This window comes from Pongo pygmaeus, chromosome 1 (assembly GCF_028885625.2).
Source record: "Pongo pygmaeus isolate AG05252 chromosome 1, NHGRI_mPonPyg2-v2.0_pri, whole genome shotgun sequence".
NCBI classification, from domain to species: Eukaryota; Metazoa; Chordata; class Mammalia; order Primates; family Hominidae; genus Pongo; species Pongo pygmaeus.
Window position 1 is genome coordinate 52,384,681 of NC_072373.2, and position 12,267 is coordinate 52,396,947.

The following is a 12,267-nucleotide window of genomic DNA, read 5'->3' on the forward strand; positions in this document are numbered from 1 at the left end:
AAAAAATAATAATAATAGATGTTGGCGGGGACATGGTGAAAAGGGAACACTTTTACACTACTGGTGGGAATGTAAACTAGTACAACCGGTATGGAAGAGCGGAGGAGATTCCTTAAAGAACTACCAGTTAATCCAGCAATCCCACTCCTGGGGATCTACCCAGAGGAAAAGAAGTCATTATACGAAAAATATATTTGCACACGCAGGCTTGTAGCAGCACAATTCGCAATTGCAAAAATATGGAACCAGCCCAAGTGCCCATCAATCAATGAGTAGATAAAGAAATTGTAGTATACATATATATTATGGATTACTACTCAGCTATAAAAAGGATCAAAATAATGGCATTCACAGCAACATGGATTGGAGACTATTATTCTAAGTGAAGTAACTCAGGAATGGAAAACCAAATATCATATGTTCTCACTCATAAGTGGGAGCTAAACTATGAGGATGCAAAGGCATAAGAATAATACAATGGACTCTGGGGATTCAGGGAAAGGGTGGGAGGGGGGTGAGGGATAAAAGACTACACATTGGGTATAGTGTATACCACTTGGATGATGGGTGCACAAAAATCTCAGAAATCATCACTAAAGAACTTATTCATGTAACCAAATACCACCTGTTCCCCCAAACATATTGAAATTAAAAAGTCAAAAGTAATTAATCCATAGGATTTAAAACCATTTTTTAAAAATATCTAAATATGTCACCAACATACTTAAATAATGGTTAATTTTAGTCTTCCTTTCCAAAACTTATACATTCTATTTCTTACTTATGCTTATTTCTCCCAGGTGAGGCCTCTATTAAAATGTTAAGTAGGCCAGGCACCATGGCTCACACCTATAATCCCAGGTTTTTGGGAGGCCAAGGCGGATGGATCACCTGAGGTCAGGAGTTCAAGACCAGCCTGGCCAACATAATGAAAGCCCCTCTCTACTAAAAATACAAAAATTAGCCTGGTGTGGTAGCATGCGCCTGTAGTCACACTACTCGGGAGGCTGAGGCAGGAGAACTGCTTAAACTCGGGAGGCGGAGGTTGCAGTGAGCCAAGATAGCGCCACTGCACTCCAGCCTGGGCGACAGAGCAAGACTGTCTCAAAAAAGAAAAAAAAAGTCAAGTAATGATAGAAGGCATACTTGGTTTATTCTCAAATTCCGTGGAAGTTTTCAATCTTTCAGTAAGTGTGATATTTGCTCCATGTAAAAATTTTTCAGTAGCTTCTGTTTATATTAAGCCATTTTCTAATCCTTGTTTGAGATTTTTAAAAAATCATGTGTTAAATTTATCAAATATTTTTCTGCATCTATTGCGATGATCAATGGTTTTCATCTTTCATTCTGTTAATATGAAGAATTACACGTTTATTTTTAAATGCTAACTAAATCTTTCATTCCTTTATTAAATCCAATTCAGTTGTCTCTCTCTCTGTCACACACACACACACACACACACACACACCACAAACACATCACTTGTACGTCTACAATTTTTGCACCTAATTTTATGAGTTTGACCTATAATGTTCATTTCCTGCAACGTATTTTCAAGTTTGGGTATAATCATTATGCTTGTCTCATGAGATGTGACCTGTCCCTGCCACCCATTTTAAATTTTTTGAGGAGTTGGGTAAAACTGGCAATATCAAATCTTTCCAAAAGTTTCTAAACCTTTTACATATCCCAACACCCAAATTTTTGTTCTATTGGTTCTCTTTATTGTATATTTCACTATTTCATTATTTGCTCTTATCAGAATTTTTTTCTATTTCTTTGGATTTATATTTTTCCATCTTGGATCAGCCCTTCTGTTTTAATAAAAACACATTTCCATCAATGTTCTAAGTACTAAGATAATGATAGCTTTCACTTCTAAATTATTCTTTTAATCTGCTTAGTTATTTTTGATAATTTTTTCATTTTCCTTTATTTCTTTAAATATACTTGTTTCTGATAATTGCAATATCTGAAGACTACCATCCTTTTTCTATCTTGGTTTTACATTTTTCTCTCTTCTCAGTGTGGCTAGTTTTTGTGGGATGAGTCTCACAGGTGATATGAATCTTTGTGCAAATCCATGTGAATGTGAGTTTTTGCTAGGAATTTTCATGAAAGGTTTAAAAATTTTATTTTTTCAATTCCCAGGAAAATCGGAGACAGGCAAGTTTCTTCATAGCCTCCTGTTTGCCGGTGGGGAGTCCACCTCTGCAGGAGTTCTTCCATGGAGTGCGGCCCTTCTAGTTGTCAGGTTATATGTGTATGGGAGGGACGAGTGGGTGGGGGAAGAAAATTAGGCCACCCATCCTATTTTGTCTCAGCCTTCATCTTATATTCCTTATGCCTGTAAAATCACACTTTCTAGGACCTTGCTCTTCATAATACGAGTCCTCAGATCAATGATATCAGCATCTCCTGGGACTCAGAAATCCAAAATCTCAGGCACTAGCTCCAAAAGTTGTCCTTGTGGATTTTTCTTTACTTTTTGTTTCGGCTTCCTTTCCTGTCCTACTAGCTTTACGCTTATATACACATTTTTCTATTTTTTTTCTGTGTACAATGACAGGTATAAAATTTTTTTTCTTAGTAATCGCGTTTAGATTTAGCCGTTTAAGTCAGAAAAATAACGAAACGAGATCAGCATCGCTGGGTTCTTTCGTGCACGCCAGTAGGTTAGCTGGGACTGGCTTCTGGCAGTTGCTGTTTGGTAGATTACAAACTATTAAATACACCAGTGAGCATGAAATCCATTCGTGCTGCTGCACCTCGGCAAACTACTTCTAAACTCTCCGTCAATCCTCCCCTCTCCCATTGCCCTCCCTCAGCAAAGCCTCACGGTTTCGATCGGAGTAGGCCACCGAGCCACTGCGAAAACCCGGAGTAACGGATTCGGGGTGTAGCTAGGGTCTCCGAGGGAGCACGGGGAACTTAAAGAGCATGCGTAAAGCGGCGTGCACGCACATGCGCAGTCGTTCGCGCAGGGCCGCGCGCCGGTCTCTCAGGAGGGTTTGGAGGCTGCGCGAGCAGTTGACGTGTTCGGTGGCTGCGGAGGCGGCGGAGCTCTGGGAGGGGAAGGAGCGGAGGGAGGGGAGGGGAGGGGGTGGTTAGGTGGGGGGCTGAACCCGGAAGTGGGTAGGCGCAGGAGCGAGCGCGCCCAGAGTGGAGCTCAGCTGCTGGGAGCCAGCGGGGGAGCCTTGGGTTCCCGGTAATGGATCTGTGGGGCGTTTTCCCAGGGAAACTGGGTGGGAAGGGTAGCGGGATCGCAGACTACAAGCGCATTCTCCGCCTCGCCAGGGCCTGGGAAAGCTCTTCTGCTTCCTTTAGTCGTCCCTCTGGTTGACCCCACTTCTGCTCTGCGCCCCTCCTGGGGCCGTCTCTCACCGGGTGGCTTTGGCTGAGGGACGCTCTCTATTCCTGAAGAGCTGTGCCTTGCCCGCCCGAGGAAAGCGTGTTAATGGAGAGACTCGGATCTCGCGGCCGCCACGGCCTTATTGTCACCATCCCAGCACCCCTAAACCACGACTTCAGCCTCCTCAACCCTCACCGTCAACGATCTTGGAAGATCTCTCCCATTTCTGCCCGGGTATTTTCACCCTGTTCGTGAATCAGGCCTGGAAGGTGTGCCTGGGTTCCTTTAAAATTATTCTTTTGTTGGCTGCCTTTTCTAAACCCGGCCCTCCTTGTTCTCCGCCCCAAAATCTTTGCCACGAATGAGTGTAAGCTGTGATTTTATCATCATTCAGTTATAATTAGAAAGAATTCGTTGATGATTGCCGTTGGCTGATTTAGCATTGCTTTGCCATGGAGTTATTTTACGTGGTTCTCACTCTTTTGCAGACCATGAAACCCTTGGGCACGCCCCTTCAGAAGCTGTTATCCAAGACAATCTAGTTTTCCTTTATAAATCACTTAAGACACTTATGAAGTTTCTTGTTCTGAAATTGCTGTACTGCAATGAAGAAGAGGAGAAAGGTTACTTCAAATCTTGAGAAGATCCATCTAGGCTATCATAAAGATTCTTCAGAAGGAAATGTTGCAGTGGAGTGTGACCAAGTGACCTATACTCATTCTGCAGAAAGACCAACTCCTGAAGCTCTTCACTGTTACCAGGAACTTCCTCCCTCTCCAGATCAGAGAAAGCTTTTAAGTTCTTTGCAGTATAATAAGAATTTGCTAAAATATTTAAATGATGATAGGCAGAAGCAACCATCTTTTTGTGATTTACTTATCGTAGTGGAAGGAAAAGAATTTAGTGCACATAAAGTAGTCGTTGCTGTCGGCAGTAGTTATTTTCATGCGTGTTTGAGCAAAAATCCAAGCACTGATGTTGTCACCCTGGATCATGTAACACATTCAGTTTTTCAGCATTTGCTTGAATTTCTTTACACATCAGAATTTTTTGTGTACAAATATGAAATACCTCTTGTTTTAGAGGCTGCAAAATTTTTGGACATTATAGATGCAGTGAAGTTGTTAAATAACGAAAATGTTGCCCCTTTTCATTCAGAGCTAACTGAAAAGTCATCACCAGAAGAAACACTAAATGAATTAACTGGAAGACTATCAAATAATCATCAGTGCAAATTCTGTAGTAGACATTTTTGTTATAAAAAGTCTTTAGAGAATCATTTGGCTAAAACCCATAGGTCCCTTTTATTAGGGAAAAAACATGGGTTAAAAATGCTGGAGAGAAGTTTCTCCGCAAGAAGATCAAAAAGGAATCGGAAGTGCCCTGTTAAGTTTGATGACACCAGCGATGATGAACAGGAAAGTGGTGATGGGTCAGACAATTTGAATCAAGAAAATTTTGATAAGGAAAAGTCAGATAGAAATGATTCTGAGGACCCTGGAAGTGAATATAATGCTGAAGAAGACGAGCTAGAGGAGGAGATGTCAGATGAATACTCTGACATTGAAGAACAAAGTGAAAAGGATCATAATGATGCAGAAGAAGAACCTGAGGCTGGTGATTCTGTAGGAAATATTCATGAGGGGTTAACTCCAGTGGTCATTCAGAACAGCAACAAAAAAATATTGCAGTGTCCTAAATGTGATAAAACATTTGACCGAATAGGTAAGAAAAGAAAACTGGTTTTCTATCTCTAATCACTTACTTTTCATGGATATTTTAAAGGTGATAAATAAAAACTAAACTTGGAAAGTAACTTCTAAAAAGACTGCTTAAGTAGGGAGAATACCTTGGTTTTCAATAGTGTTTATCCTGTTACTTTAAATTTGTTGTGATTCAGGAATTAATTTAAGTATTTATATTAGCCTTTACTTTTCTTCATGTCCCAGTGACACATCATTAGATCATGTATTTGCTATGAAAGACTCCAGAGTGTCAATAATTATCATGTAGAGCTTTGATTTATATGCCGGTTTAATTCCAGTGATAAGTACTATTTTTAACTCATTAAAAAAAGTAGATTATATTAGATTTCATAATGTGTATACTGTTTTCCCCGTGCATGGTAATATATGAGTTATAAATGTTGTCACTTTTCCAGTATCTAGCACTATTTAATAGAAAGGGGATGTTTTATATTAAACTATGGTGAAGGATAAAATTGAAATGAATGTAATTTAATACTGTAGATAGAGACTTTAGGAAGTATTATAGTTAGTAGCACTCTGGTTATATTATACATGTGACCTTAGCCAAAAGGCCAAGAAGCTTTGGTTATTATAATAATGAATACATCAATTTTTTTTCTATTAGAAAAGAATTTATAGGAAATGTAGTCTATCACTTTAAGTTTTATGTCAGTACACGTTTAATTTCAAGTTGTCTAATATTTGCTAGGTAAGATAATTCTTGGAAGTGTCTTAGATGAACTGTTCTAATGTGAACTTTTCAATTGCAACAATTAAGCTTCCAGGTAAATTGAAGTTATGAAATTGTGAAATATATTCTACCACATATAATGATAAAAAAACATTAGTGCAATCTGACCTGGTAAAATTACTTACCCAGTTTAATATATCCCCATATGTCTTACAGTGTTAACTTACTTATGTTATTGATATAGGCGGAAATTGGTTTTATAAGGAGTTGGTGATCATTTGCTGTAAAAAGATGTTGCATTGTACGCTGACATAACAGTGGTATCTACTTTTTGCTTTTTATAATGTTTTTTGGAATAATTTTCTCTCTGAATCAGAATACTTTGGACAATCTAATTTAATAATTATTAATATTTTAACTGAGGCTGTGTGTAAACATGAATAAAATAACTTCTTCAGTAACAATTCCAAGAGCATATGTATACAAGTAAGTTGTTAAAGTTAGACTGGATAAAATGCTCTGTAGAACTGTAGAGATTGTAGAACTGTAAACAAATACTGTGAAGATATGTATAGAGGTGAGAACAGCTTTTGGGTTGAAGTACCTAAGAACATTACATCTTTCCAATAGACTTCTTAGACTTTGTACTCTTAGTGCGTGCTTCCTCTATTCTGCCTTAATTGTCTTAATTTGACTTGGAGATGAGTGAATAGGGATGAGTTCACAAATGGTATTGTAGGTGCAACACAAATACCTCAAACTGTCCCACTGAACACTAGTCCTGTGACATGCTATGTAAGAGAAGGCTTCTGTGTTCAAGTAAGATTGGGAACTATATAATTCACAATCTGTTTCAACTGCCCGATTCTCTAGTAAAGAAACCTGTTGATTTTGCTTAACCCAGTATTTCCTTAAATCGTTTTACCACAAGATACTTTGGAGGTACTTCTTTGAGCGTCCTAGGAAACTAGAGTTTTCTGCACAATTTGGGAAAACACTGCTCAAGATTGAGGTGCTGATTTACTAAGAGGAGGAGATTTTGCTCCTCCCTCCCTCCCTCCCTCTTTCCCTCCCTCTCTCCCTCCTGTCCCCTTCCCCTTCCCCTTCCTTTTTTTCCAAGTTCAGCCCAGATAATTGTGAGAATCAGTAGGTCACGTTGTAGGTTTATTTCCGACTGACCTTTCTGAATGTATTTTACATTATGCCACTCTTTTACCCATTCCTCTTTTTTGTTTAGCCCTGCTGCTTGCTTTTCACCAGTAGTTTCTCATCTCTATTACCTTAGTATATCTATATCTATATCTATCTATATCTTATTCATATATCACTAGTTAAAAAGCCTGAGTTATAGTAATATAAGACTCTTTGGGTTTTTTGGAATCCTGTTCTTGGGTGAGTTACTTAACCTGTCTGTGTTTTTGTTTCCTCATAAGTAAAGTGAGATGATGCTAATGTGATGCTAATAGTACCTTCTCATTGGGTAGGGAAAGGTTATTATGAGGATTAAATGAGGTAATTCTAGGGAATCACTTAAAATATTGCACAAAATGTAGGTGTTCTAGCATATTTATTGTCTCTAAGCTGCCAAACATTATTAAACAAATATGAAATGATATATTCTCTGTCATCAAGAACCTTAGAGTTTAATGGGTACATGAAAAAACACAATCATGTTACAATAAAGATAATTTTATCAGGATAAGTATAGAAGACTAAAGAAATCAGGAGAAGTGTCTCAGAGCAGATAGTATTTGAGCTGAGACTCAAAGAATAGGGAACAGTTTACAAGACAGAAGGACCAGCATGTGCAAAGGCATTGAGGTATGTAGTATTCTGGAAATTGCTCAAGTGTGAGTGGTTTCAAGGTGGTCAGGGAGGCATAGTGAAAATAACAGGAGATGAAGATGGACAAGAAAGTGGTGGTCAGATTTTGTATGTGTTGTATGCTCTACAGAGGCGTATACTTTGGACAATCTAATTTAACTAGACTGGACTTTATTCAGTAGGTGATAGGAACTGTTGAAAAGAATTTTACAAAGGAAACCATGGCCTATAAGAATTTTAGAAAGATCATGGTGGCTTCAGTGTGGAGAAGGAAATTGGAAAAAGGGATGAAAAAAGAGCCAGGGAGACAAGAAGGAGCATATAACAAAGGACCAGAATGATAATGTAGCTTAGACTTGGAAGATGAGTGGCGTTGGGAGTGGGATGTAGAATGAGAGTAAAGCAGAGAGTTATAATACATTGAATGTAGACTAAGTGGACTGGTGATGGGTAGAATGAAAAGAATATGTAGCAGAAGATCCATGTGTCTTAAGTGTCCTCTCTTACCATCTTTATTATTAGAAGTACAGTTTATTTAAAAAAATAACAACACAGGAGTTCGAGCGCCACCTTCCCATTATTCTCATATCATCCACATTCCTTTTGTAGAATTTTAAAATGCCACCCAGATTTTGGGGTATTTTTCTGTCTTAGATTGTGAGCCTGGGGGTTATGTATCTTACTCTTGGCTAGTATTCTTTGTAACATCTCAGGTCATTTCAAATAAATTTTTAGTAAGCACTTGTTTATTTGAATTAAGTTGAAAAGTTGGTATCTGGCTTGACTTTGGGCTTGTAAGAAGCCAATTAGCCTTCTTTAAGCTTCTAACTTGGCTTCTTTGGGGTGGGTTTATGAGAGATGCATACGCTTTGAGACCTTCCGCTGGAACCATTAGTTCCACAATATGTAATCTACTAATTTGATTCCATTACTTTGCATCTTTTATCCTTTCTTCCAGTTATATTTTTCCTTAGGCTACTGGCTGTCTTCTTCTCAGCAAATTATCATGCAAATAAGAGTCCTTTGACCTTTCCCCTTATACCAAAAACCTAGTGGATAAACAGGCAAAAATAGGGAGATGACAGATGGGGTGAGAGAGAAAACTTGGATAATTCATCTTTTTTATTGTTTCCACAGAGAACTAAAATCTTTCCTTAGATTAAATTCACGATCTCTTCTAGAGGTAGAACATGTTTTATACCTTTAAAAAAAAATGTGACTAGTCCATCCTGCAGATATTCCACTTAGTTCTTAACAGAAAAGGGTTATAACAATGGCACAACTCTCTAACGCCAAGTATTTTAATTACATATTCTTTAGAGTAACTCATATGAATATTTCAAGGTACATTTTAAGATGTAGCAATATCAGATATATAATGAACTCATCTGGTGATATTTCTCTTTGTAAAAACTGCATACAAAATCTAACATTGGTAATTTTATATGACCCATGTGGGAATAAATTCTGTATAAGGTCAAATTTGTTCATGTGAAAATATCTTTAATTTATGACTTCTGATTTGAGACATGATTCATATTGGGATTCAGTTCAGAAAAATGCTGTAGATAAAATTTCTTATGTTATAAAATGTTATGTATTTTCTGTTCAGGATCAGGAAGGCTTGGGTGTAGTTTAATGTTCTGTGAAGGAATACTGTTTTTTAAATTGAAACTTTGATAAGTTTTAAGTGAACATTTTGATTTATACATTATTATTGAATGCCCCACTCCATAAAAGTGGAGAAACAGTTGTAGATGTTTACTGTTTGTGCTAAGGAGTGCCCTCCCCCTGGCAAAACAAAACAAAACAAAACAAAGAAAAAACCCTACCAAATGATTTAAACATGAAAATCAAAGATTAACATATATTTTCCCGCTAGTCTCTAGAGATCTACCTAGCTCTTCTGGGTCCAGCATTCCCTCAAAAGTTGTCTCTCCTGTTCTTGTTCAGAAATTCAAATCCATGGTGATAACAGGCCATGCAAAGCCTATGTGCATAAAATTTGAATTAATAACTAAAAAATTATTTTACTGACTCAAATTTCTGTGTTATCATTGGTCTGCTTGATTTTGCTGAATTTATTTAAAATGGTTTTTAAAAAAATGATGAGATTTATCTAAATTTGGCTATTTCAGTTTAAATTCCCAAACTTCCTTCTTCTTCTTCTTTTTTTTTTTTTCTTGCTTAAATCTTTATCTCTCCTGTTCTGTAGGGAAATGGAAGCTTACTAGTCAAAGTGATTTTAATTTTTAATTTAACTGCCATTTCAATGACTTCAGTATTTAGCTATAAGTAACTGAATTTTTATTTGCATGCATAGAAGAAATTCTCAATTTTAAATAGAGGGAAAATGCTGCTAATTGTTAATTTAACGTCTTTTCAGCAAAGACATTTTCATAGCAAGTAAATGATTTGTTGAAAAATTTTTCATACTTTAAGATTTTTATTATGCTGCTACTTTTGTTAGAAATAAAAATGAGGGCCAGGCGCAGTGGCTCCTGCCTGTAATCCCAGCACTTTGGGAGGCCAAGGTGGGTGGATCACCTGAGGTCAGGAGTTTGAGACCAGCCTGACCAATATGATGAAACCTCGTGTCTACTAAAAATACAAAAAATTAGCTGGGCGTGTAGCATGTGCCTGTAATCCCTGCTACTCAGGAGGCTGAGTCAGGAGAATGGCTTGAACCCGGGAGGCAGAGGTTGCAGTGAGCCGAGATCACGCCAGTACATTCCAGCCTGGACAACAAGAGCAAAACTCCGTCTCAAAAAAAAAAAAAGAAATAAAAATGAGAAGATTTAAGCATTAGGAGGTTGATAAGTTGTCTCTCAATCTTGAGAATCTGTGCTAAACATGCACAGTCAATCCCCAGTTAAAAATGGACCTGTTCCAAAAATCACTTACAAGTTTAGTTATTAAAAAATCAGACTGTATACTTTTGATTTGTTTACAGTTTTTTAAATATCAGTATGATTATTTACATAATTTAAAAGGTGAGTTAAAACTGAAATGTGAAAACTTTCACGATAAAGGAATAGTTAAAATAAAAACCCATATAGTGACCTCTGTCTTTTCCCAGTATTTTGTCTGATTCCTTGAACACAGCGGGGGAGGTGGTGGTGGTAGGATGTGTACATGTATGTGTAAATGGTTGAGTATACTCTAGCAGTAGCAGAGAGGGAACTGAGATACTAAGCAATTTTAGCAGTGGCAAGGGGAAAGAGCCAAGTGTATCCAGGGTTATCAGAGAGCTGAAACCCTAGTTTGATTTGTTATAACAGATATTTATAAATCAGATGTATCTATGTTTATATTTGAGGTATAACTACATGTCCATATTATGACTAGTAACCCATATGATAATAATGATGACAGTTAATATTTATTAGTGCTTACTATGTGCTGGGAATTTTTTTTTTTTTTTTTGTAGAGTTGGGGTTTTGCCATGCTGGCCAGGCTGGTCTCAAACTCATGACCTCAAGTTTTCACCCACCTTGGCCTCCCAAAGTGCTGAGATTACAGGCATAAGCCACCGTGCCTGGCTGTGCCAGGATGTTTTAAGTGTTGTTGTGTGTTATTTGTTAACGTATTTACTTCTCACAACCCCATGAAGTGTTACTAACTCAAGTAAAGAGAGGTTAAATTATTAGCTTGATTAAAATCACGCAGCTAATTTAGGAGATGCCTAAATATTGACTGAGTTTTCTGACTATATGCATATCAGATATGCATATACCATTACTATGTTCTACACCTAAATACCTAATTTTTCATTATACTTCTGTTTTCTTTGCTTGTGATTAACATCCTTCCCCTTACCTTAAGGAAATACATTGGTTTCCTTTCCTCAGTTTTTTTATTGTGATAAGTGCAATATAATTATTTTTTACAAAATATAATATTGCTTGCTTAATAAAATCAGTTGTATATATATTTACTAAATTAGTGAATTTATTTTATTTTATTGGGTAGACACATAATTATGATTATATCTTTCCTCAGTGGCCTTGGAATATTTTGGATTTTTCATAATTTTCATGTTATACATAGGATGTATCCTTTTTAAAGTATATGACTGAAATGCTATACTTTTACATTAGTTTTCACCGAAGAAAAATTTATTTATAATTTATTTTTCAGGAGAGAGCAAAGCTAAGTTTTTAATTAAGAGTTACCTTTCATGTTGATTTTTTTCCTATTTTTATTGCCTTTTGCTTGGAAATATGTTTCAAAATTTCTAATTCAAATTACTAGATGTGCACATTCACAGTACACAGATTACCTAGTAATAATAATAGACAACAGTAATTGATAACTTATGTGTTTGACACTGTTGTAAGTGCGTTATGTGTATGAATTTGTTTATTATTACAACAGTTCTATTAGGTAAATTCTGTTATTATCGCAGTTTTTCAGATGAGGAAGATTTGAGGCATATAGAGGTTACTTGTCCAAGGTCACGTAACCCTCTATTTAGAGAGCCAGTATCCATATCCAGGTGTATGGACCCACAGAGATACCGAAAATATGAACATAATAAATCTTAAATGATGAATTGATCTTTTGCTGAAAGTTAATTTTAAGTTTAAAAATACATTTTAAAATTTAAGTTTCAGAGAATTTGCCAACAGTTTTCAGAAAATGTATCAAAC

General features: G+C 36.7%; 1 protein-coding gene across 1 annotated transcript in view; it reads left to right on the top strand.

Annotated features, from left to right (window-relative positions):
- The first annotated feature begins 3,024 nt into the window (after nucleotides 1–3,024).
- The window catches only part of ZBTB41 (zinc finger and BTB domain containing 41), a 52,113-nt gene continuing 42,870 nt past the window's right edge, over nucleotides 3,025–12,267 (top strand). The window contains exons 1-2 of the mRNA XM_054452125.2: nucleotides 3,025–3,208; nucleotides 3,841–5,077. Of these exons, the coding sequence (XP_054308100.1) occupies nucleotides 3,958–5,077 (1,120 nt within the window). The 5' untranslated portion in view covers nucleotides 3,025–3,208; nucleotides 3,841–3,957. The remainder of the gene's footprint in view (nucleotides 3,209–3,840; nucleotides 5,078–12,267) is intronic.